The sequence below is a fragment of the Chenopodium quinoa genome, unplaced genomic scaffold (genome assembly GCF_001683475.1).
Source record: "Chenopodium quinoa cultivar QQ74 unplaced genomic scaffold, ASM168347v1, whole genome shotgun sequence".
In the NCBI taxonomy this organism is placed as follows: Eukaryota; Viridiplantae; Streptophyta; class Magnoliopsida; order Caryophyllales; family Amaranthaceae; genus Chenopodium; species Chenopodium quinoa.
In genome coordinates this window covers 1790518-1815909 of record NW_018744949.1, presented here as the reverse complement: position 1 = coordinate 1815909, position 25392 = coordinate 1790518, and the positions used below count along the sequence as shown (strand labels likewise).

Sequence of the window (25392 nt, the reverse complement as noted above, 5' to 3'; positions counted from 1 at the left end):
TCAAGATCCCCCAAACAGTCATGAATTCAAATCCTAACACACCTTAAAAAAAAGTGTAAGTCCTAGGCTTTAAAGGGCTATGGGCATAGAGGAAGAGGATAAATTAGAACCTTCTATTCTAAATGAATCATAATTGGTTTAGGATTGGAAATAAGGTATTTGGACCCTCACATGATCATTGGGTCTTAGGTAAGGTGGACCTAGGTCTGGTTTGGGATTGGTTTAGTATTTTGGCCATAACTTATTCGTTTTAAGTTAGATTTGGGCTTATAATATATCGTTGGAAAGCTCTCTTCAAGCCCCATCATACTAAACAATAATTGGACCGGGATTATGAACCAAAATAATCAGGTTTGAAAGTTTTTACGATTTGGACAGACAATAAGCGATAATTAAATAACAAACTTGTTCTTCTACTTGGTTTAGAATTACTAGCCCCACTTGATTTTGTAGAGAATTGATGGAAACTCCTAGCATGAGAAGATTCAAATATCAAACACTTGGTTGTGACACAAGGTGCCAAACATTTGCCCTTGTGCAAAATTGTCATTTATTTTTCTTTTTTCTTTTTTTAATTGTAAGTTTTGGTGTAAACGTAATATTTAATACATTTCATTTTAATTTAAACACTTTAAGCTTTGTCACTACACAAATTTCTTTTTGACCATCTTTAGGATTTGATATCTAAGATAAAATATAATCAAGCAATATCTTATTATATTCATCTCAATTTATAATTTCCATAATATCAACTTTTAATAATAATTTACTTAATCGTAACTAGAGAAATTAATGGTTTAAGTTTTAAATATATCCTTAAGAAAATTTATATTTGCCTTTCAAAAATGCATTAGATTTGTTTCGAACATTCTAAACTGACACTATTTTTATGTGATTAAGATTATTAAAGAGTTGGCCCAAATTTAATCGAGGAACTAAGCTAACTTTACAATTGGAATGGTAAAAAGTAATTACAAGCGCACTTGGTACCAAATTTAACTTGAATGCTAGAGCTTCACTTAGAAAATTCAGAATTGTTTAAATCTGAACACAGATCAACTCAAGCGCTTATATCATGGGCAACTGGATAAGCCAAGACTGCCCAGTAGTCAATTTCCAAGAAAATTGACCTTTGTCAATCATATATAACTATAAAGCAGAAGTAAATTGCTGGAAAAATAATGAAATTGATTGATGAATACATGTCATTGTGATATGAGACAAAATACAGGGCTTTTAGGCCTAGGAAAGTGTAAAATAAATGTTTTAATCAGGGAAGAGGATGGCAGATGACAACATCCCCATCAAATTGGGACCTGTAACTGTGTTCAAGTATGCTCTTCTCCTACTTATGATTCGGCACCAGTTCGCCTCTGTTTGTATGCCATACATGATGAATATAGCAGCATTTACAAACAGCTACAACAAGGCTTTATTTTCAATGATCAGTTTCCACAGATTTCAAAAAGAATGTAGTCATAACTTCATCAAGATGATTCCAAATTCCTCACAACCTTCTTTGCCTGCCAAAGAGGGAAGACATATTCAGCACCTAATATGCAAGAAAATTATTTCCAAGTATATTACTAGGCGTAAATCTGACAATAAACTTTTACCACCCTCTCCCCACCCCCTCCCCTTTGAAGTTCAAATCTCTTTTTTTTTTTTTTTTTTTTTTTTTTTTATAGTAATGCCAACAATGAGTAGTCAAATATAGTACAGAATGCATTTTGCAGTTTAGTCAAAAGAAAGAAAATATATAGGAACAAAGTTCTTACAGGTTGAAATGCTGTGGTCAATACCAAAATCAAACATATTTCAAAACAATAAAGTTTCATCCCCATATGTTAAGCCTTAGGACACCCTTCTATCTTTGAGGCAAAAGCACCAATTAAATAGCATAAATGTTATTGCAGAGAGGTCAATTCAGTTCTTAGTTTTTTTATAGCTCTGACATGATTCCCAACAAACCTAATTCAACTAAGGTTAGTCTTTTTACTAATCATATGATAAGCGCCAAGCATGCAGGAGATAAACATTGATCATAAAGAAGTAGAGATCTGTACAGAGAGCAAAAGGTTAACAAAGAGACCAATGTACAATTAGACTACCTTTCAGTTCAAATGTTCAATCCCCAAAGTCAAATTGAAGATTTGGTCTACTAATACTTAAGATATAGGATAGTTCAAATTCAAGTGGACATACCTGTTCCAGAGTCAAAAACATAATGACATTCCAAGATCCAAGGCGTCCAAAATTTGGAATAAAGCCCTTGTAAAATGCAAGAGGACCCTGCATAATAAAGAAGGATTGCTCATGGATTAAACAAAATTTACTGTGTTAACTTTTAAACATCTCACATTTTGCAAAAAGAATAACGATACAAAGGCAAAATTGCTCAGCAATCTAATCAACTAAACAGAAGGTAGCATGTTACCATTCAAAATTTACTGTGTTAACTTTTAAACATCTCACATTTTGCAAAAAGAATAGCGATACAAAGGCAAAACTGCTCAGCAATCTAATCAACTAAACAGAAGGTAGCATGTTACCATGTGACGTTGGGCATCTTGCCTAAATCAAGTTTTGAACAAACTTAATCTATTCTCATACTTTCCACGTTGATGAATGAAGCCAATGGAGACATTTTATATAAATTATACTTGTAGTTAGACTGGTTAATCCATGGCTCTTGGGAGGGTTGAGTTGACAGAGAATGGGCATAAAGATGACGTATGGCGAAAGGGTTATGAAGGTAGGTTATTTGCAAAAGGGCAACTTGTAACAGCAGTCATTACTCGTCTATTGAGGGATAGTCCATGACAAGAAAAAGGTGTCACAGCTTTCCAACAATAACTCAGAGACCAGAATTTTCAAAAAAAAAAAAATTTAAAAAAGAAAAGAAAAGAAAAGTGGATTAGATACTGGACCCAACAATACTACTAGACTGGACCAGAAAAGATTAAACCAGTTCGTGATCAGCAAAAGTTATAATTTTTTCTGTTTCATCCATGAAGGTTGTCATTTATTGGCAAGTTTATAGACTTAATTGCTGCTTGAATACAATTAGCATTAAAGATTTTTTATTTTATTGACGGAATTATGGAGGCTCATATTTTTCACGTTTAGTGACTTGTAATTAAGTTATAACAAAAAAAAATTGCACATCTTTATAAACAAAGGTGAGGGCAGACAGTAAAAAGGGTTAAAAGTTATCAGAAGTACATTTTCTCCCCTATATGCAGTCTCAGATATAATCACAATCACGATAACAGTTACAGAACCATTTTCGAGGGCAATGAAGGTGGTTTGCAATTATCACGGTCTAACAGGCATTGTAAATTCAAAAGCCTTTATACTGTCACTGCAATGTGAGGATCAATGTTGCCAATGTTTAATATTGTACGATCAAAAGAAGGAAAAAAAAAAGATTTAGACCAGATCAGAACCCAAAACTTGAAATTAAGGACTGAAGACCTTGACAAAGCTTCGACTATTTGGAGAAAACAATCCAGTCCAGTCCAGTCAGTAAAGTTTTCAAGTCTGGTTGGGGTTTCAACAGGCCTAACAAGGCGATCAGATGCACAATTTGAGCAATACACGAGACATGGTCATTTGAAATTCGGCCAAAAGACATGGTCATTTGAAATAGGCAATGACCCACAAAACCTAGACAGCTACTAGATTAAAGAAAAATATTGTCTGGCGTAGTCATATTTCTAAAATTTCAAGACACTAGTCTTCTTGGTTGATTTCAAGTTACTGTGAGTGATGCTTTTGCATGATGCCCAATGCACCAACACGACTTTAAGGTAATTTATTTTCTAATTTATCTGCCGTACATTGTAATCATAAGCCATTCATGCAATGTGGTGACTCGGCTGCCTCCCAATATGTAGGGGAGCTCACTGTGTTGTAATTTATAATTGGTTCAAAGGACAATGAATATTCAGCCAAGGTTAGTTCTCTTGCAACATTCTGTTGACAGTGGAAATAATTTTTGTTTAATTGATATTTTTAATCCACAGCAATCACATCTGTGATCTTGAATTATTGTTGTTATACTGTTAATGTTAGTTCTTAAATTAGGTGGCTTTGTGCATCAAACCTCAATTTAAGTTCATATTCCTTTTCTATTATTCCCTCAAGACCAAGTATAAGAATTACTTGACACAATTTTTTCATGTTTCTTGAATACACAAGGTTTGCCATGCTAGTTCATATTCTATTCTATCTTCAACAGTATCGTCATCAATTAGAGAGAGAGAGATGAATAACAACTTACATCATTCTTTAAGGTCTTGATGAAGCAATCAAGTGTACTCTTGTACGCAGAAGAATCTCCCATCATTCTGGATTTAACCTAAAACAGAAATATCAAGCATTTATATATCAATATAAAGACATCTTTCCAAACAGGAGTAGAATATATATTGATCAAATTCCTCTTAGTTAGCAAGCTCCTTTAGAGAGCATCTATAAAACACTTATATCTTCTTTAACAACAACATGAATGTACCTTTCCTTGTTATGAGAATGAGGATGATATAAAAAATCTTAACCTTTTCTTACGAGAAATGGTTCATCAAAAGGTGCTTGTCTTGGTAGTTGCAAATACAGAATCAATATATACAATTCCAACTAGACTGGGGTTGATTTGAACTCTATACTCATTATATGTGTAAATTCAATACAAAGAGATTTAATGTGCACATTTTTATCTGAAGCTGCTCTTATATTAACAGAAAATGCACCTTTCTTATAACAACAGTTCATTAGTATCATCTGCAACATTTTTGTTGAAAGTGACTTATTATAAGAGTAGTTGACTTTTTTGAAACACATGTACTATCGGCACAAGAGGAAAAAAAACACTTAAACAAAAAATGTTAGTATGTTACACTATGTACTTGTTATGAAACAAATAAACAGAAAATAAAAAATAAAATAAATAAAAATAAAATTAGGAAGAAGAAATTTGGAGAAGAATTGATAATAGATTGTATCCATGCAATTAAACCACAAAATAGAGCATAAAAACCCAGGTTAAGTGGCAGGACACTTAAAAAAAATGAATAAATAAATACATAAATAAATAAATAAATCTCATCAATATGCATCATACTACGAATCACCCTTACTGTGCTCTATTTTTGGACATTCTTCCTTTAAATCACTTATCTTCCTCCTAAAGATACTAGTCATATTGCACTACCTATAAGCCCTCCCCACAATAAACCTGATCCAACACATTACATGCCGCCAGACATCCACCTTGTCCTAAGGTTGATAGTAACAGGCTACATCTTCCTTCTGCCAACAACAATTGAAGGCATCCCACTCCTCATCCCACTCAAACCATGCGCAATATGCCACCTAATATTGCTGCTACTTTTCAAGGATTATTCCATGAATTCATTGAATGCCACAAGTGACTTGGCCATTAAAAAAGACTCACAATTCATGGGAGCTACTGTGGAGAGGTATCAATGATGGTGTAATTGGTTGGGCTAATGTGCTAATCAAGGGATGTTTGTTTAGAGCTACACTTGGAAGGTTGAGATTATGGGTATTGGAAAATTGGATGTACTTTTTGGGTTTAGAACTAGTTATTGGCTTGGCCGATGCCCCGACTCATAATAAATTTATAAGTTTGATCATAATTAATTAAGAAGGGCTAATGTTGAACAATATTAATAAGTGAATGAAAATATGATAATCTACATCATCTTTCATTAATATATAAGTTATATCAAATTTAAATAGGGAGGTTAAGCATATGAAGAGTTTTTTTTAGTAAATTAAACATTATTATAGAGAATTAAAGTTATGCCAATGAAGAGTTTTTCAAAGATACTAAACATTACTACTGAGTACAATTCAACGAGGTGAGAGAAGAGCGATGACACATAGAATGACACATGGCGCACATGTTGCACCCAATTAGCATATTGTCCCTATGAGTTTTAATAATATTATAGATTATTAAGGCAAGACTTAAACCCTCACTCCTTACCTTTAAAGGTCATGGGTATGAGGGCTTGTGACATTAAAAGGGTTTTGTTTTAAGAGTTTAGTGGGTAGAAAATTGGGTTTAAAAATTGAGTCGGAAAGTTAACCTTTAAAGTAACACCGCCACCATCCTCTTCTCTCTGTTATTATGGTTTCACCTCAGAATAATTAGTATATATGAATGTTTTATAAATTAAATTCAAAAATTAAAACTTTGGATCTAACTTTTTCATAGTCTAATTTGACAATCTAAAACAACATCTGTTGATATTAAATGTAATTTTTCCATTTTTTTCCTTTTTTTTCAAATTTTTAGGGTCAGCAGTTTTTGGGAGGGTTTTTGGTGGATTTCCCGTGGTGGTTGGTTTCGGGATGGTTGGAGGATGTAAAGAGGTAGTTTTGGGGTGGTTTCGAGGTGGATGGAGGATGTTTGTGGGTAGAGGGAGATTTCGGGGTTGTTAGAGGGTGGCTGGTGGTGGGATCAGGTGGTGGAGGTAGTTAGGGGTTGGTCGTTGGTATGGTAAGTAGTGGGGTGTCACAAGTCACTTAGGGTCGACCTAGGCAAGGCCATCGACCGCCCCGCATGGGCGCGCAAGGCCTTTGGGATCTCACTTGCCTACGTGAGCAAGTGCATGCTACGCTCAGTTTAAGAAGAACGAGCCAAGTGAGGCTAAGGTAGCTCACAACCATGTCTTAGGCTTGTGAGGTTATTAGGGATAGTCCCCAAGTTCTTAGACCATGGTGCTAGCAAGGGCTTGATCAGCTAGGCCTTGGGCCTATGGCTAGCGCACGCGAGCACACCAAAAGAACCTTGGAGTGTTTGGATGAGCAAAACTCCATAACAACCTTTGTTATTGATTGAGGGGACTTATTAGGACCCTAATAGATCATACATGGCCATAGGGCTAAGGTTGGGTTCAATGGTTAGGCTTGAGAGCCCAATATTGTGTTACTGTCAGTTGGTATTTACTGAACAAAATAAAGCTCTATAGGGGGCGAGTGCTCACTCAAGGGGTCAGTGGCTGACCTAGGGTGGCCCTATGGCTAGAAGCCTTGGGCATGTTCTTGGATATAGGATGGCCTATGGAGACTATAGCACACTTGGATGGCTATGGTGGACACTCAATAGGACAAACCGACTCGGTAGTCTCAACTAGGGTGGATGAAGGGCGACCAGTAGGGGCCTATGGCTTAGTACAGTGCATGCTAGCTCGATGGTGCGTGGTTTGACAATAGGTTACTCTTGGGATCATGTTAGGGTGTCTCTATGGTCCACTGCTATAGTGGAGACCATGGTGGCTCCGGCATGGAGGATTAAGTGCGGCCTGGGTCAACGATGACTATGGTGCCTACGTTGGAACCATGAACTTGCGTGGCCATGTGCTCGATGCTAAGGAAAAGCCTTGGCTTGAAGATTGATCTAACCAAAGCTTCCCTTGGTGGACTATTTATAGTAAGGACTCTATGACGGTAAAGCTTAGTCATTGTGGCTAGCATGTGGTTGCCTTGATTCTAGGGATTGGCTAAGTAGTGGGGCTAGTGGGCGGTTGAAGTAACCACCCACGTTGCACCACTCTCCCTAAAATATCGGGACGGTTATGCTTAGGTGACATGTGGCTAAGTATGGTTCCTAAAATATAGGATCATGATGTTAGTGGGTTGACTAACGATTATCTTGACCGGGACTTTGACCGAGGTCAAATAGGAACGCTCTTAAGCCATTACTAAGGCGGTTCCTATAAAATACGAACACCAAGGTAGTGGGGGTGTGGCCTAGATCGTGGGTAGTTATTCTGAGAGAATGATGCCATGTCATATGGTAGTTACACCACTCACTTAGTGACCCTAGAAAATAGGAACACTAAGGTGAAGTGGGTGGTTACACTGATGACGCGGTTGAGTGCCATATAAGCACACTGAAGCATGCCTCCTAAAATATAGGAGCACGGCATAGTGGGGCTTGACGGTTACCAAACAGTTATGGGATCATGCTATACGTGGATAACTCCCTTAGTACATGGACAAGTCCAGGTGATCCAAGTAACCAAAGTAAGTAGTGGACAATTATTAGATCATCGGTGTAGTGGGCATAGTGGGTAGTTATCCTACCAACTAGGATGTAGTCAGTGCCTATAAATAGGCCAAGGCATTCATTTGCTTAGCAGTGAATTTTGGGAGCTCTAGAGAGATTCTAGAGGGAGAAACTCCTTGTATTTGTAAGCCACGAAAATAATAAAGTGTTCTTACTAGTTGGTACTTTGTCTCTTGCTTGTGTGCGTGTGTTCTTATTGCTTGAGTGTTAGGCTAGTCTAGACTTGGTCTAGGCGCCATCACGGGAACATCCTAAGTTCCTAACTTAGAGGAAAAAAAAAAAAAACACTAGTCCATAAATTATCCCGTGACATGGGGTTACCGATGGAGTGGGTCATGTAGCTTAGGGGGTGGTGTGCTTGTGTGTTTTGGTGGTCATTATTCTAACTTTAATTAAAATTCTAACTTTAATTCCTTTTGAAAGAATCTTAGTTATATAAGAAGAGAGAATGATATTGGAGAGCTATAGACAAAAATAAAAAAGCAAAAAATATGAAGTATATATTTAAGGAGAGAGAAAGAGATGAAGGTGAGAAAAGTTAAGCAAGCAAGGGAAAAAAATAAAGGTAAGGATAAAGGAAAAGGAGGACAAAGAGATGATAACTAGAGGGAGAAAGAAAGTTCATGTTGTAAGCTTAGTTTTAAAAAGTGTGCCTCTAACCGCCTCTACTAAGGCGCAAGGCACAGCGCCTCCACCGCTGTATGTTTAAAAGCGTGAGAAAAGGGGGATCTGGATTAATTTTGGTAAAAAAAAATCCACTTTTCCAAATTAAAGCTTACCCGGTATTTAAAGTAATAATTCGAACAAAAGCCCCTTAATTATTGAATGGAATCACTTTAATTTGACCCCCCAATTTAAAAACCCTAATTATCGCAAAACATTAATTCACGGGTTGCTTTACCATTGAAGAAATTGTGCTAAAAACTGAAAAACTTGATAAAAAGCTTATTATATCTAATTCATGAAGAATAAAATTAGGAATGCTATAATTATAAGAGGAGAGAAAGTTAAGGAGAAATAATTAATGTCCATTAAAAGGTTAGGTAGTAGCATTGTATAAATGCTAATTCATTTTGTTCAACACACATATAAGAGATTATAAGAGATATTATTTAGTGCATTTGTTTTCCTCTCTATATTGTTTTGTGAAATATATTGTGTGTCCACCACGCTTCCTACAAAGTGGTACAAGAGCCATGTTATATATAAGGCATGGCAACAAAAAATAATGTCGTAGCTTTTCAATACTTTAAACTCACAAAAGAAAATTATGATAAGTGGTCTCTACAAATGAAAACTATTCTTGGCGAACAAGGAGTTTGGGAGATTGTTTACAACCAGAAGATGACTCAAATGAAGCTCATAAAGATATTTTGGAAACCAAGAGGAACAAGGATCAAAATACACTTACGGTCATCCATTGAGGGTTGGATGATAATATGTTTGAGAAAGTTGCTAATGCAACTAACTCCAAACAAGCATGGGATACTTTTCAAAATTCATTAGGAGTAAGTAGAGTAAAAAAGGTTCGCCTTCAAACTTAAAGAGGAGAGTTTGAACACCTTGAGATGTTTGATAAAGAATCCATCTCAGATTATTTTGGAAGACTTTTATACATTGTGAATCAAATGAAGACGCTTGGTAAGTCAACGACAAACTCTCGTGTAGTTGAAAACATATTACTTTCTCTTAATTCTAATTTCAACCATTTAGTAATTGTTATCATAGAGGCTAATAAGGACTTGGATTCCATGATGATTGACGAATTAAATGGGCCTCTTAGAGCCTATGAACAAAGAATAGTTAAAAAGGGTAAATAGGAAGATGAGCAACAAGTGTTGCAAGCTAAAATCTCTTTTACTCCCTCCGTTTCGTAAAAATCGCAACACTTTCCTTTTATGTATGTTTCATAATTATTGCAACATTTCCATATTTGGAAAAGACCCACTATTATTTTATAATTTTTCTCTCCCACTAATCCCACTTTTACATATATATTTAATTATTTCTCTCTCCTACCAACCCCACATACACTGCTTTTTTATTTTCTTTTTCCTATTAACTATACTTTATATTATAAAAATCTTCTTTTGGTCCACACCCGATAATTTTCGTAAAACTTTGTGCATATGCTAATGTTGCGATTATTATGAAACGAAGGGAGTAATAATAAAGGAGATACAAGTGATAAACAAATATTTCAATCGCGTGGTAAAGGCAATCCACGAGGACATGTTCATGGCAATCAACGTGACCAAGGAAGAGGGAGAGAAGACCAAAACACCAATAATTTTTATAGAGGTGAAACTTCTACCAAAGGTCGAGACCGAAGAAGAGGAAGAGGAAGAGGAACGAACCAGTTTCAAAGAAACGATCACAAAGCTAATTCAATGTTACAATTGTGATAAATATGGCCATTTTTCATGGAAATGTTACTCAAAAAAAGGTGCAAGAAGAAACAAATCTTATTGAAGATAAAGAAGAAGCAGAAGATTCAACCATGCTATTAGCACTCAAAATTGATGACAAGAGAAATGAAAATTGTACTAAGTATCTTTATATGGAGCTAGTCACAAGGGACAATCATGATTGAATTAAAGGATTTGAGTCATAAATTAATTCCTAGTCTATTATATTCCTGACACTTCTAGGTCAATGGATGTAAAATAATAATGGAGGGACAAAAGTTGAGGCTACGTGATATAATACTCTAAGCTTATAGCCATAGTCTTTATGACAAAGAACAAAAGGGTCTTGATAAACTTACAAACAATTGGACCGATGTGTTTAAAGACTTGTATAAAAGATCCTATCTTGGAAATGGCATATGAAATTTGGTCACCTCAATTTTGAAGGACTAAAGGAGCTAGGACACAAGAAAATGGTATGAGGATTGCCCCATGTTGGTCATCCGAATCAACTTTGTGAAGAGCAAACATTCGAGGAAGCCCTTTTCGAAACAAACTAATTCAAGAGCTAAAAAGCCACGTGAAAAATAAATCTAAAGCTTTTGAAACTTTTTAAGAAGTTCAATGCATTAGTAGAGAACGAAAATGGTTATGAAATTAAAGTGTTAATGCTTGGTTTGGTGAATTCACATCTAACGAATTCAACAAATATTGTGAAGACTAAGGAATTCGCCGACCGCTTACTGTTCCTAGAATACCACAACAAAATGGGGTAGCTAAAATGAAGAATAGAACCATTCTTAACATGGCAAGATCCATATTGCAAAATAAGATGTCAAAAGAAATTTGTGTAGAAGCAATTGCATATGCATTTTACTTGTCAAATCGTTCACTAACAAAGAGCTTGAAGAATGTGACGCCTCTAGGGAGTGGATGGAAGCCAAGTGTGTAACATCTTCGAGTAATTGGTTCAGTTGCTTATGCACAAGTTCCCAAGCAACTTGATTATTGAAGTAAAAAACTACTTTTCATCGGATATGACAAAAAAAATCTAAGGTTTTCAAATTTTTTAATCCAAGTGACAACAAAACAGTGATTAGTAAAGATGTAGAATTTTTTGAAGAAGCAATATGGGATTGGAGTATAGAAGAGGAAGAATCTTACAACTTTCTTCCTTATTTTGATGAAGAAAAGTCAATACATCATGTTCCGGAGGGTGCTCCTACTACTCCACCACCGTCTCCTCATATGTCATCACTGTCATTACATTCGAGTGGAGATTTGTCTGGTTTAAGTGAAGCACCAAAGAAATATAGAAGTCTTTCTGATTTTTACGAAGTTACATAAAGGATAGAAGCTAATGCTTTGCTATTTTTCTTATTCACTGATACTGAACCAATGAGTTTTAATGAAGCAAAGGATCAAAGAGAATAGATTAAAGCGATGAATGAAGAGAATCATGATATCGATAAAAACAACACAACAACACTTCCAAAAGGAAAGAAGGCAATATAAGTCAAATGGGTTTTCAAAATCAAGAGGAATGCCAAAGGTGTTGTAGAAAGGTACAAAGCAAGGCTTGTTGCTAAAGGTTACAAACAAAAACAAGGAATTAATTATGTGGAGGTATTTGCCCCAGTTGCTTCACTAGAGACAATAAGGTTGCTAATTTCAATGGAAGATTCATCAAATGGATGTAAAATCTGCTTTTCTAAACAGATTTCTAAAGGATGAGGTCTACAGCAACCAGAAGGATATGTTATCAATGGACAAGAAAGTAAAGTTCTTAGATTAAATAGGGCTTTATATGGGTTGAAGCAAGTACCTAGAGCATGGAATAGTCGGCTCTATAAATACTTACTAGAAAATGAATTTTCAAGGTGCATTCATGAGTATACACTTTATGTGAAGAAGAGAAACAATGATGTTTTCTATGTTTGCATTAATGTGGATGATCTTCAATTCATAGGAGCGGTATTGAAATGTTTACAGATTTTAAGAAAAGAATGGCACTTGAATTTGAGATGACAGATATGGGACCTTTTACGGGGTTTTACAATTCCAAGCCTGGATTCCAAGCGCCTGTAACTGCAAAACAACGGAGACTCCGGTTGGGTGGAATTCTGCCTCCGACGATCAAGTTAAAACGTGTTCGGATGATGTAAAAAGTGCGGAAAGTAAAGTATCTTCTCGGATTCCAAGATCAGGGGAGAATTATCTGCAATTAATGATTGCTCTGTTCGGTTAATGTTTTTTGAATATCCTCCCCTAGTGGGAATATCTCCCTATTTATAAGGTCTTGGAATTTGTGCCGCTTTTCTAGGTTACGGAAACCTAGGAATTGTGGGCTATCTCGGGAATTGGGTCTTGAAGGACGTCTCTTTCCCAATCATTGGGGATGCCACGTGTCAGAGGAGAGGTTCATTTTGAACCTCTCTAAGGGTGACACGTGTCACCATCTTATTGGGCCACGTGGCCTTGGGTATTTTACCCAAAACATTTGCCCCTCACATGTGTGACGTGGCGTGCCACATGGCGCCTGTGACAGGTGTCACATGCAGACGGGTGAACGGTATTTTTTTTTTTTTTTACGGTTCGCCTTCCGGGGAAGTTATAGGGGTTCCCCTATTTCCATCCCTTCTATAAGTAAGACTCCCCTCCTCTCGTTTCTCATTTTAGAAATCTGAAAAAATTGAGAGAGAAGTTTTTAGAGAGAAGCTCTGATCCCGTCTGCCTTTGTTTTCACAAAATTTTCTACTTTTTCCGCCTGATACAGCCGGTATACCGTCTGTGTAGCTTACAAACAAGAAACCTCAAAACCGCCGGGGTATATTCCAGAACTGCCCCCTTTTTCAACTAGATACAGCCGAACTACCGTCTGGGCACCTTCCAACCAATTCTCTTGCTTTCAAAGTAGCTACAGCCGGTCATCCGCCCGTGCACTCAGCAAACAGGGCTTTCGAGAACCGTCTGGGTATATTTCCAGCAAATTCTCTTGCTTTCCAAGTGGGTACATTCGGCTAACCGTTTGTACCTCTCTCAAGCAGCTGACTGATTTCTGTCTCCTAATCACAGCCGGTCAACGCTTTTCTTCACTTTTAGAAACATTTTCGAGGTACCGTCTCTCCCCTTCGCAACTCTTTCAAGCTTTTACCGTCTGTATATATTGCATTGAATAATGGATTCACCCATAACACACACGGACGAAGCGGACGACACTTGACCCAGATTATAGATCAGACGACTCAGCCGAGGTGCCGACAGAGAGTATGATGATCCTCCGGGTGCACCTAGCACTCCAAGTCACAGCATTTTGGAGGATTCTGAACAAAGAGACAGCGTTGAGACCGTCCAACGATCTGACTCAGTGAGGAGGATGAGGCGTACAAGTGGCCGCCTACATCCAACCCAACTAAAGCGCACATGTCTGCCGGGAATAATGTCACCCTAACAACCACCTTTCCCACCTTTGTAGAAAAATGTCCAATGTGGGATAGGTGGGAAATCATTGTGCCACCTGCTGAGGCAACAGTCGTCTGGGATGACGACATTGAACATATCGACAATTATTTCGGCAGCTATGAGGCAGCATTCAAAGTCGGCCTCCGGTTTTCCCTTCATGACGCGATCAAAGCCATCTTAAGGGGTTATGATCTTGGCATATGGCAACTCACGCCCAATTCTTGGGTGAACATTATTAGCTATGTCGCTGCCTGTGAACTTCAAAACATAACGCCTAGCTATGAGGCGTTTGCACATATGCATTACCTAAGTCGTGTCCCACACGACGGCTGGAAGGCGTGGTACACTTTAACCACGCATCTGGAGTATATGATGACACTTGATAAACCGTATAAGTGGAGCAACTGGAAAAGCAAGTTCTACTTGGTTTCCTCTCCATCCAGACGTCTAAACCGTATGCTCCATCACTACAACAAGGAGCCGACTCTCCCGGGGAAAAAGTGTGTCCTTTCGCGTGTCCCGGAGGAGGCTTGGGCACAAATAATGGAGCCGGAGTTTTTCAAGAGGACCACCATGCCTCTGGATGATGGAACCGAAATAATTGTACCCAAGAACTGGGTACCGGACTGGCTCAAGGATGAGGCTTTCCTCTCCGCCTGGGGCCTTAGTACCTTTTATGATAGACGTACGTAGACCACTTAACCGGCACTTTTGTGTTGTCTCTATGATTCTGTGTTATTTTTTTATTTAACCAACCGGTTTCCTTTTGCAAAAAAAGGTCTAGAAATGTTTCCGCCTAAAAAGACGCTGGCTACGTCAGATTCGGAAGGATCAATTGGAAAAGAAAAGGGCCCAACTGATGGCCAAGGATGATGGGGTAAGCATCGGTTGCATCCCTTATCTAGTAAAAATTTTGTCATCAGGCAGCTTTTAACCGGCTGTGACCCTTGTGTTTGACTTTTCAGGGTGGGAGTAAGAACGCTCCACGCTCCATCTCCAAGATGCTGCTCAAACGGAAGGCTGAGGAACCTTCCAAAGCTCCGTCTAAGGCCAGGAAAGCCCCGCCTGCCCAGTCGGCATCATCAAGGTCGCCTATACAAGACGGGCCAACTTCTGCAGGCTAGCCTGAAGGATCTTGGTCTGAGTACCGAGCAAGCTGACAAAGAGTCGGGCATCCCTGAGACGCCGAAGAGTGGCATGCCACTCAATGCTGCATCCGGTTCTGTAGCGGCGGGGGTGGGGTGACCCCTAGTCTGAACCTCAAGGTATGGCTTACATCTTTGATCCCCCATAGCCGCTTGGGCCTATGCGAATCAAATCCCAAGTTACCCAATCGGGGGATTCCTCTAGCAGCCGGCAAAGTATAGGTGCCGCCTATGCTGCTATCTCACCACATCACTCACTTTATTGGTGCAGATGCCTCTCCAAGATGGCCTAACCTCCAGCCTGACCTCCAGACGCATGCTGAGGTGCCTCACCCAATCTGAAGAGGAGTCGGTCCCGGGGTGCATCAGGTCAACATGGACCGCATCAATGCCTTGCTTGCTGAGGTAATTTGCAGTTGTGTTAACTGAGCTAAATTAGCTCTTTACCGGCTGAGATACCTGAGGTAGATTAACTTTTTGCCGAATGAGTTAACAGTGGTAAATTAACATTTTGCCGGCTGAGTTTTACAGGTAACGCCGAGAGTGGAAGGACTCAAAGTCCCTTTTAAAAAGAAGCAAGAGGAGGTAAGAGACGCCAATAAACGGGCGACTGATACCCTTGATGTTGCTCAATACAAATGTACAATGAATAAAATAAGGACTAAAGCCCGAGAGATGAAACAGGAGGGGCTGATCAAGGAGCTCGCAACTGCTGTGGAGACGGCCAATACTAAGACGCTGACCCTGAGCTTCAAATAAAAAACCTTAGATGCTGATAAGGAGAATACCCAGCTTAGGGCAGACGTCTCCCGGCTGAAGGACGAGCTGGCGGGGCAAATTGGCCACAAGGCGAAGCTGGCTGCTGAACAACAAGAAGGCTCGTGGATGAGAATGAGCGAGATTGTGAAGCTCGCATGAAAATGGCATGGAATCTCATCCACCCGGACTATGGCTAGGAGTTTTTTAACTTGAGGTACAAGTATGCCTCTGAGGTATATGATGCCCAGTCCCTTGGTCTTGAAACGCCGGCTCCCTTTGAAGAATGGGTCGGCATTGAAGCGTCTGATGAGGAGCATAAGGAGCAAGAAGAGCAAGTGTCGGTTGACACTGATCAAGTTCAACCAAGGCAACCTGAAAGCGCGCTCCCATCCGGTCAGGACCAGCGGTGCCTCCTCCTCAGCAACAACAAAAATAAACTTCTTTGTTTCCGGCCTGCGTGCCGAGTATTTCTATGTAACTTCAATCAACAATCTGTTATTTTTCCGGATGTGGAACTGGTGTGACAATCTTCAGCTCCCGGTTTTTGATACCTGGGGCTTTTAATGAATTAGCCGACTGAGTCGGTTTCGTCAATCTTTGCATTAATTTTTCAATCTGCAATTTTTTCAATATGCACATATTTTGCTAAGTAGCCTAATACATGTGGTTTACCGGATGCACCGGAAGTAGTTGCCCCTGGACAAATGTGCGCTTGGTTTTAAAAAGGGTATGACTAGTGTTTCGGGTCAATCAATCACCAAGGTGATTGCCCTAACCCAAGCGGACAATCGTCCATTGAGCATCCGATTTGAATGGCAGACGGTCAGGTGGCCAAAAAATACCCAAGGCAACGTGGCCCAATAAGATGGTGACACGTGTCACCCTTAGAGAGGTTCAAAATGAACCTCTCCTCTGCTAACACGTGGCATCCCCAATGATTGGGAAAGATAGCCCACAATTCCTAGGTTTCCGTAATCTAGAAAAGCAACACAAATTCCAAGACTCTATAAATAGGGAAATATTCCCACCAGGGGAAGATATTCAAAAAACATTCATTGAATAGAGCAATCATTAATTGCAGATATTTAATTCTCCACTGAGAGAATACTCCTAATCTTGGAATCCGAGAAGATACTTTACTTTCCGCACTTTTTACATCATTCGAACTTGATACTTCGTATGTTTCTTCCTGTCAAAATCCATGAGATACATACAATTGTTTGACATTGAATCTTTACCGCATGAATTAGAAATTCTGAATCAATGCTAGTCCCTGAATGGAAATCTACCATAATTCTTCTAGATTTTTGTATCCCGATGTGAGAAGCACATTCTACAAAAGGGAGGAAGGCCTTTCTATATTTCTGCTGCTTCTCAGAAATTTATTTATTTTTCTTTTTATTTTATTTTTTTGGGATCTGCTTCATCCCACATGAGCATTTGAGCAAACCTGATAAAGTTCCTAGTTCTTGCTCAATTTATATTTACAGGATAACATTCGAAATTTGTGGAATCATTAATGTTTTAACTTTTATGGTCTTATCCAGTTCCATATTTGGATTAAAAAAAAATTCACAATAATCTTCGCCAGCTGGTATCTTACATTATCTATTTGCTTTTGTGAGAAAACTAGTGAATAATTGTTAAAATATAATGTAGCCCTTTTAGAAACAATAGAGCTTGCACAAAAATCCTAAATTTTCCTCTTCCAAACCAGAACAGGAGACTTTAATTTCTTATATCAATCAGCTAGTTCCCATCTAACTCATCTCATCCTAAATGGAATTACTCTTTTAGTAGTGAAATGCTACATTCTAACTTCTAAGCCCTTATGTCCGATGTTTTCCATTCACGGCCCAAGTTGGCAATGTACTATTTCTAAAACCAGTTTAATTGTTCTAAGCATATACAAGATTCCTTCAAGACAATTGACTATAAATATTTAACCAATAACCACCGGCAACCATATACATTTCTATAATCAGAAGACCAAAATTGCATTCCAAATTGTCCCTATATTAGGTCAGCATTTTAATATATAGTAGTCCATTCCCAGTCATTGGTGAATTTAGATGATAGATTCACCTATTGACAGTTTCAGTTCACTAATAGTCAATGTCTAGAGATTAAACCGCACATAATACTGATGGATTGCTCAGTACAGTGAAAGACAAACCACATCAACAGGTGAGCCAATGCAGACAGCAACGAATCCAGCTCCAAGACCAGATAGCAAATGGGTGACAACATTGTCGGTGAATCCAGGTATCCTCAAAATGGTCTGCAGTATAAATAAAATACGAAGTATAAAGTATGAGACAGTAAACCAATTATAATTATAAAGACAAGAAAAAATAATCAAGAACCAAACAGTGAACGAAAAACCTAATTTACCTGCTTCACTTGATCATAACTAGCCAGTTCAGCGGCATTTATGATGGCATTTCGTGCTATATTTGGCCCAAGGCCAGTCCATAAGGCCCTGAGTCCTTCCTGAAAGTCCAAAGGATTAACCAACAAGGAGAGAGGGGTTTGTATGAAAACCAACTGTTCTAATGTAGCTCCAAATAGGCAATAACCTGCTTCACAATAGTAGAGTAGGCATTTAATGCTCCAGAATAGCGCCTTGGCACACCGGATTCCAATTTCCCCTCAGCTTGAAGGCGAACTTTTACAAGGTCAGTTGGATTAGCAATCATGATTCCCAAAGCGCCTGCAAAGAATACCGACATGTTAGCCCCTCAATCTGCTGAATAAACACTAATATAGCATGACAATTATCTTTGGTGTCATCAAGCCCTCCAATAAACTGACAGCTTGAGTATTTTATCCCAGCAAAAAACTAATAGTTTGTGTTATGTACCCTACCGGTGGTAAGTCCAGCAAGTATCTTTTTTGACAAGGGAACATCGCCAACATGGTCTTTACCCACATATAATGTCTTAACCTGTACAAATTGCAACATAAAACTACACTCATTTGATGGATATGACATGACTTATAAGGTTAATCAGGAAAAATCACTAAAACTTACCGGATCATACAACCCAATCCTTAGACCACCAAACAGGCATTGACGATGCAATCCTGGCACGATTCCTTTCCATAGCGCAGCTAGCCCTTCTTCCCTGCCAATAGTTGCCACTGTACCGAGCATACCTTTATATTTTGGTAAAGCTACTGCATCTCCAATTGCTTTCTTCTGAAGCTGCAGCCTAACTTTGGCAGTGTCCAAAGGGATGGTACATACCTACATCACCCACATAAATAAGGTTCGCCATCTAAGAAGTAATGGTTCCAACATATGTGCAAAAAAAAACAATTGTTTGAATGCCATTCATTAATCGCCTCATCGTTTACACCCGTCATCATGTCACATTTCATTAACCTCAATCTGAAATTTTTACTAATTAGCATAAGATTCTTCATCATTAACATAGATATGTAACTACTATCGTCAACATATCAACCATTTTATTTCCAACAGCCTCGATCCTTCTATATATTCATATTTAGAATACTACATATTTATCCATTCTACATGATATATGTTCCTTTCACCAGAATTGAAAAGGTCAACATAAACAAATATTATCAGCAAATAAGGTTAAAAAAACAAACCAAATGTCACTATCAACAAACAGTAGTAATCTGAATAGATCCAAAATCACAACAATTGAAATCCCTTGATTATCATACTTCATTTTTCTCTAATTTTACACCAATTCCCATCAAATCAAAAGAATTACGGGATAAAATTCAGACCAAATTTGATTCGACAAAAAAAAAACGCCAACACTCAAAATTTAGATAAAATTTAAACATCAAATGCATGAATTGAATTCAAGCATAAATTTCAAGAGTGAGTACTGATTGATCACCTCAGCAAAGCAAGCAGCGAATGCACTGCTAGCTAGCGTGCCAGGGAAGGAGATGTTGGGTTGATCGCCAGTTGGAGCCACCATTGTCGAACAAGCGGCGGCAAAGAGATTTTAATGGAGAGGAATTGAGGAAGAAGACTAGGGTTGATTGGAGTTGGAAAGTGAATTCAATGAAAATGAGGCCATTTAGAGTTGGGAGATGAGCGTTACAACAAGGCAGTGATGCTATTCTGCATCAGCAGTAGCGCGACTCCACGTTAGCAGGGAATTTTGAAATTCATTCCTACTCGCAAAAACTTCTCTTTCTTTTCTCCACTATTTTGATTTTTGAAGGGTTGGTTTTTAACTCAATTCGTGATACATTCACTCATGATTAATTGTTTTTTATATAGGAAGAAAAAAAAAAAGGAATTTATTAATGAAAGAGTCTAATGGAACATATAAATAATTCCAAATAAATCTAATATTTCAACACAAGTATAAAAACGAAGATTTGATCAATAACCGCCATAAAAAAACTTCATCTCAAGTCATACAATTGTGAGTTAGCACAGATTTGGCTTGAAATCCACAAATGTATAGTCATTTGAGCAAAAATATCCTTGAAATCCTCTAGATACTCACGAAGTCACGGTGATAATGAAACTCTAAATCTTCAATCCTTGCTAAATAAACAAACCAAGAAAATCTATTCAAAAAAAAATAAAAATAAAAAAATAAAACCAAGAATATAAACACAATTGAATAAACGGGCACTGCCCAGTTAATCTCTTTGATTGTTTTACTATGTCAATCTTTTACACCAACTCAGCAAATTTAAAAAGAGTAAGATGAGTCAGTTGGGAAAAGTCACAGGTAGACAAGCGTTTTATTAACGCCGCAATTTAAATCCGTTTACTCCGTTAGTAAGTGTGTGTGTTTCTTGTAGGCGAAGCTGGATAGTAATAACCGCAATTTTTTTTTTTTTTTGAGTAATAGTAATCACAACAATTTATTGAAGGTAGTTGGAAGTGTGGAGACCCGTGAAAGGTAAGTCTTTGTTCATCATTACTTGTGTAGCAAGTTTGAAGGTAGATTTATCGAAAATCGAAGTGGTGGAGTAAGGCTTTTATGGTTAACAATGGTTGGAGAAAAAAAAAATTAGGAACATACACAGCAACCTCAAACATGAGTTCAATTGAATAAAGATTTATACAAAATATAACATAAACCAAGCAAACAATGCAAAGAAAACTTACCGATACAAATAGAAGGCAATTTTGGGATCTAGTTTGACAATGGTGGGGAGGGATAAAGTTGAATGGAGGTGAAGGTTTGGAAATCCTAAGCTGTAAGTGAATTGACGACGACCGGCAAAGAGATGGCGTTACATAACAATTTAACTCCATCTACATATGTGGCTTGAGTAGTCAGAAGAAACGTGGCTCATTGTACATGTTGGGTTTTACGGTGTGCGAACACCGCGTGGAACCAAAACCCGCCCAAGGACCCATGCACAAATTAGAGCAACTAAACCAAAACATGCATATAATTAATTAAACAATAAACACATAAAGGGGAGCGAAAGAGAGAGGGGAAAAGACGTTCATACCCTTGAGGCGTGTTTTCCACTTAGCACGAACTCACGAACGGAGCAAGAGTCTCTGTAACACCCCCAAATCTTCCTCTACGAAAAAACCAGTATAATACGTATAATTATACCGTAGAGATAGACTTAGGCGTATTATCGCCGCGCGATTACGCAAGGCTACTAAAAACTACAAACCAAAACCATAACTTTGCAGCGGAAACTCAGACTCTTTCTTTTATTAATACTTAGTATAAAATAGTAACCATTGTTAAGAGTACTCAAAAATAGAAACAAAACCAACATTCCTAAACTGGATGAAAAATATCCCGGAACTCCCAAATGCTCATTTATTGACTCCACCTAAAAATAGTCAACACTGCTTACCATTAAGGTAAACAGGGCGAACCAAAATAAATAGGAAATACGGATTAGAAAATATTTTGCTAAATTTTGAGGAATAAAAATGATTGTGTAAGTAATATATTTTGTATAAAGTAATTAATTAGGAAAATACCAATTATTCACTAATTAATCTCACTATTAAAATTAGAATTTCTTTACCAAGAAAATCCGAAAATTCCTAGTTAATTAATTAGGAAATTCAGATCTTTTAATTAAGTAAGAAAATATAATTTGCTTAATTAAAATATCCGATATATATATATATATATATATATATATATATATATATATATATATATATATATATATATACATATATATATATACATATATATATATATACATATATATATATAATCCGGTTTTAAAATAAAATAACTGGATAATAAATCTATCCAAAATCCAAACATAATAATTAAGTTTTAAAATGCTTTTGGCGCCAAAATTCAAATATCATTTTGGCTCCAAAATTCAAACAGTAAAATAAATTACTAAAATACCCTTTTTAGAAAATATTAATTAATTAGAAAATACGTTTCAAAAATACGGGATATTACAGTTTACCTCCCTTAAAAGAAGTTTCGTCCTTAAACTTAGCCAAAAGAGATACGATAATCATTAAATTATTGGTTCATGCACATCCTAACCCAACTCAAGACTATAACTAACTCAAGAAAGACTCAAATTCACTCGAAAATGACTCGAAATGCAAATGTGCGAAACTCTACCGCCCTCTACCCCCCTTAAAAAAAGTTACGCCCCCGTAACTCGACCACTAACCTTAGTCAAACAGTTTTGGGTAACATTTCCTCATATCAACCTGATAGAGGGTCTAAACACGTCGTTAAATGCTTAAAACCTTATCAACAAATTTATAAACACTCGACCAATCCTAAACCAAGTATAGGGTAAGTCAAGGGTCGAACTACGAGGAATGGGAGAAACTATAGCATAAGGTCAAGCTATTTCGAAGAATAAGAAGGATGTTGAATATGACTAACTATGGTCTCAAACAACTAGACTAAAGAGGGAATTCAATATCAAAAGCACTAGGGATTAGGATCCACATACAATCATGATGGTTATGCCAATTGAGGGGAAATCAATCAACCAAATGTTGTAAAGGAGGATAGTAATTGCAATCAAGAGAACTCAAAGGGTTATCTCCTAGAAGTCAAACTAGGTTTCCTCTATGAATGACTAGCAAGAAGAATCACAAATCAAATTCAATCAATAATTGCAATCTCTAAATCAATGGTTCGTGTCATTAGAAATCACAATGCAATCTAGCTTGAAAATCAAGGTTGATCACTCCTTAACAATTCAACCACATGCAATAATGCCACCTTTCACATCTATCAAGGCACCCGAAGTTTCTAGGAATGGTCTCCATAAAATGATAGGAATGTTATCAACTTTCGCAATATCTAGCACAATGTAGTCAACGAGGATAGTGAACTCTCCTATATTGAGGGGGACATCTGCAATTCTACCCTTAGGGAACTTAATAGGACGGCCGGCCAATTGTAGGGTCATGTTGAGCTCACCTAAGATGGCATGATGCTAACACTAGCACCAAGGTCACAAAAAGCATTTTGAAACAATTTTCCATTGATATTGCAAGGTATTGAAAAGTTACCTGGATCTTTCATCTTCTTGGCTAAGTCATTGTAGATAAGAGCACTACAACATTCCCCAACCTTTACCGAGTCAATCTCATTACATTCTCTTTTTCCACTCAAGATATCCTTAAGGAACTTAGAATAGTTTGGCATTTGTTTCAAAGTATCGATGAAAGGGATAGAAAGATGAATCTTCTTAAGCATGTCAAGAAATCTCCCAAATTGAACATCAATCTTGTTCCTCAAGAACTTTTGGGGGTAGGGATGTTTGGGTTTTCTCACTTCATTTTGCACACTCTCTCCCATCTTGGCCTTCTCCTTAGAAACCTCACACTTCTTGCTAGACACATAATGCTCATCATCATTGGATGAATCACTCACCTTCTCACTTTCTTGATTCCTCCTAGAAACACTCTCTTGAAGGACCTTACCACTCCTAGTGGTGATAGAATAGACCGTTTTCTTGGGTTCAAGCCCTTAGGAGGGTAGAGAAGAGGGACTAGCACTTTCTTTCAAAGTATTAGCTAGTTGGGTGATTTGGGTCTCAAGCATCTTGCAATGTGTCATCATTTCATTGAATTTCTTATCACTAACCACCATGTATGTGTTCAAAATCTTCGTTTGATTTTCAATTATCTCTTCTAAATTAGACCTAGAAGAAGAAGAGGGTAGAGCATAAGAATTATCACCTTGATCTTGGGTCTTTGAATCGGAACAAAACCGGGAGGGGGACCCCTTTGAGCATTGTGTTGAAAGTTTCCTCTATTTTGATTGTTCCAATTTCTCCTATTTTGATTTTGATTGCCAAAACTTTGGTTTTGGTTACCATAACCTTGGTTATGATTTCCATAACCTTGGTTATGATAATTTTAACCTTGGTTTTGATTTTGGCTACTATAACCTTGGTTGTTATATATACCTTGGAAACCTTGGTTTTCTTGGTTCCTATAACCCCCACCTTGGTTATAATTGTCAAAATTACCTTGGTTGTGATAATTCCTATTCTCTTGACCTCTTTAATTATCAACCTTGGTCCATTATTATTATACACATAGTTCACATGCTCTCTCTCATTGCTATCAAAATCAACACATGCATCCGAAGAAGAATGCGGGCAATTAGAAGCATTATGATCATATGAACCGCACACATCACAAAACAAAGAACCACTAGGCATGTTATTAGAAGTAAAAGGAGGAGGAGAGTTAGAAGATGTACCTCTCCCCTTATTTTGGGAGGGAAGAACAGGCGCTTGTGAAGAAGTGCTCTCCAATTTGGCTTTGATAGAGGTCATCTCCTTCCCTATATTTGAGATTGGTGATGACGTATTGTTGGTCGCATTGAGATGATCAACGAAATAAACCGTAGAGCTACTCTTGCTTGTGGACTCTTGCTCACCATCTTGCCAATCCATGTAATGCATCACTACATCTTCAATGATATCAACAACTTCTTCCTCCGTTCTATTCATGATTGGACCTCCGGCTCCCGCATCTAGACAAGACTTCCCTTGAGGGCTCAAGCCTCCATAGAAGATTTGAATTATTTGATAGGTTGGAATCCCATGATAAGGACACTCTCTTTGGTACTCCTTGTACCTCTCCTAAGCTTCATACAAACTTTCACTTGGCTTTTGCTTGAAGCTTTGGATGAGTGTTCTAGCTTCCGCTGTTTTCTTTTGGGAGTAGAATCGAGATAGCAATTCCTTTGTGACCTCATACCAAGTACGCAATCAATTAGTCTTCACCTCTTTATCTAACCATTCCCAAAGCTCTCCCTATGAGTGAGAAGGGGAAAAGCTTTAGGCGGATGAATTTTTGAGAAACTCCATTCACTTTGATGGTATTGCAATACTTTTCGAATTCCTTGAGGTGGTTTAGAGAACTCTCGTGCTTGGCTCCACTAAATTGTCGCCTCTCTATCAATGTGATCATTGCGGGCCTTATTTCAAAGTCATTTGCGGGAGTGGTGGGTGGTGCTATGCCACTTTCAAACCTATTTGCACCGAGTATGCCTACCTCCTTCAAAGCTACACTCGG

General features: G+C 37.8%; 2 protein-coding genes across 2 annotated transcripts; both read right to left on the bottom strand.

Moving 5' to 3' along the window:
- Positions 1-1019: 1019 nt before the first annotated feature.
- Positions 1020-20131, bottom strand: LOC110706253 (mitochondrial uncoupling protein 1-like). The gene is made up of 9 exons (XM_021884149.1): positions 19760-20131; positions 18913-19128; positions 18747-18825; positions 18458-18591; positions 18273-18371; positions 18055-18159; positions 4286-4363; positions 2206-2292; positions 1020-1523 (listed from the first exon to the last, which is right to left on the bottom strand). Exons 1-9 carry the CDS (start codon positions 19841-19843, stop codon positions 1488-1490), a joined length of 918 nt encoding a protein of 305 aa, XP_021739841.1. The 5' UTR covers positions 19844-20131; the 3' UTR covers positions 1020-1487.
- Positions 20132-23054: 2923 nt separating this feature from the next.
- LOC110706278 lies at positions 23055-24824 on the bottom strand. The gene is made up of 3 exons (XM_021884175.1): positions 24572-24824; positions 23371-23829; positions 23055-23278 (listed from the first exon to the last, which is right to left on the bottom strand). The coding sequence occupies exons 1-3, from the start codon at positions 24822-24824 to the stop codon at positions 23055-23057; spliced, it is 936 nt and encodes a 311-aa protein (XP_021739867.1).
- Between the last annotated feature and the right edge of the window lie 568 nt (positions 24825-25392).

What these genes read in the sequence shown, in the direction of transcription:
- LOC110706253 (XM_021884149.1), bottom strand. Translation starts at nt 19,843, where the DNA reads ATGGTGGCTCCAACTGGCGATCAACCCAACATCTCCTTCCCTGGCACG. An exon ending in GGATTGGGTTGTATGATCCG is followed by an intron (nt 18,826 to 18,912) that starts GTAAGTTTTAGT and finishes CAATTTGTACAG; the next exon opens with GTTAAGACATTATATGTGGG. An exon ending in GTTATGATCAAGTGAAGCAG is followed by an intron (nt 18,160 to 18,272) that starts GTAAATTAGGTT and finishes TTTATACTGCAG; the next exon opens with ACCATTTTGAGGATACCTGG.
- LOC110706278 (XM_021884175.1), bottom strand. Translation starts at nt 24,824, where the DNA reads ATGAATAGAACGGAGGAAGAAGTTGTTGATATCATTGAAGATGTAGTG. An exon ending in CTCCCAAAATAAGGGGAGAG is followed by an intron (nt 23,830 to 24,571) that starts GTACATCTTCTA and finishes TACCCTCCTAAG; the next exon opens with GGCTTGAACCCAAGAAAACG. An exon ending in CAAGAAGATGAAAGATCCAG is followed by an intron (nt 23,279 to 23,370) that starts GTAACTTTTCAA and finishes ATGCCATCTTAG; the next exon opens with GTGAGCTCAACATGACCCTA.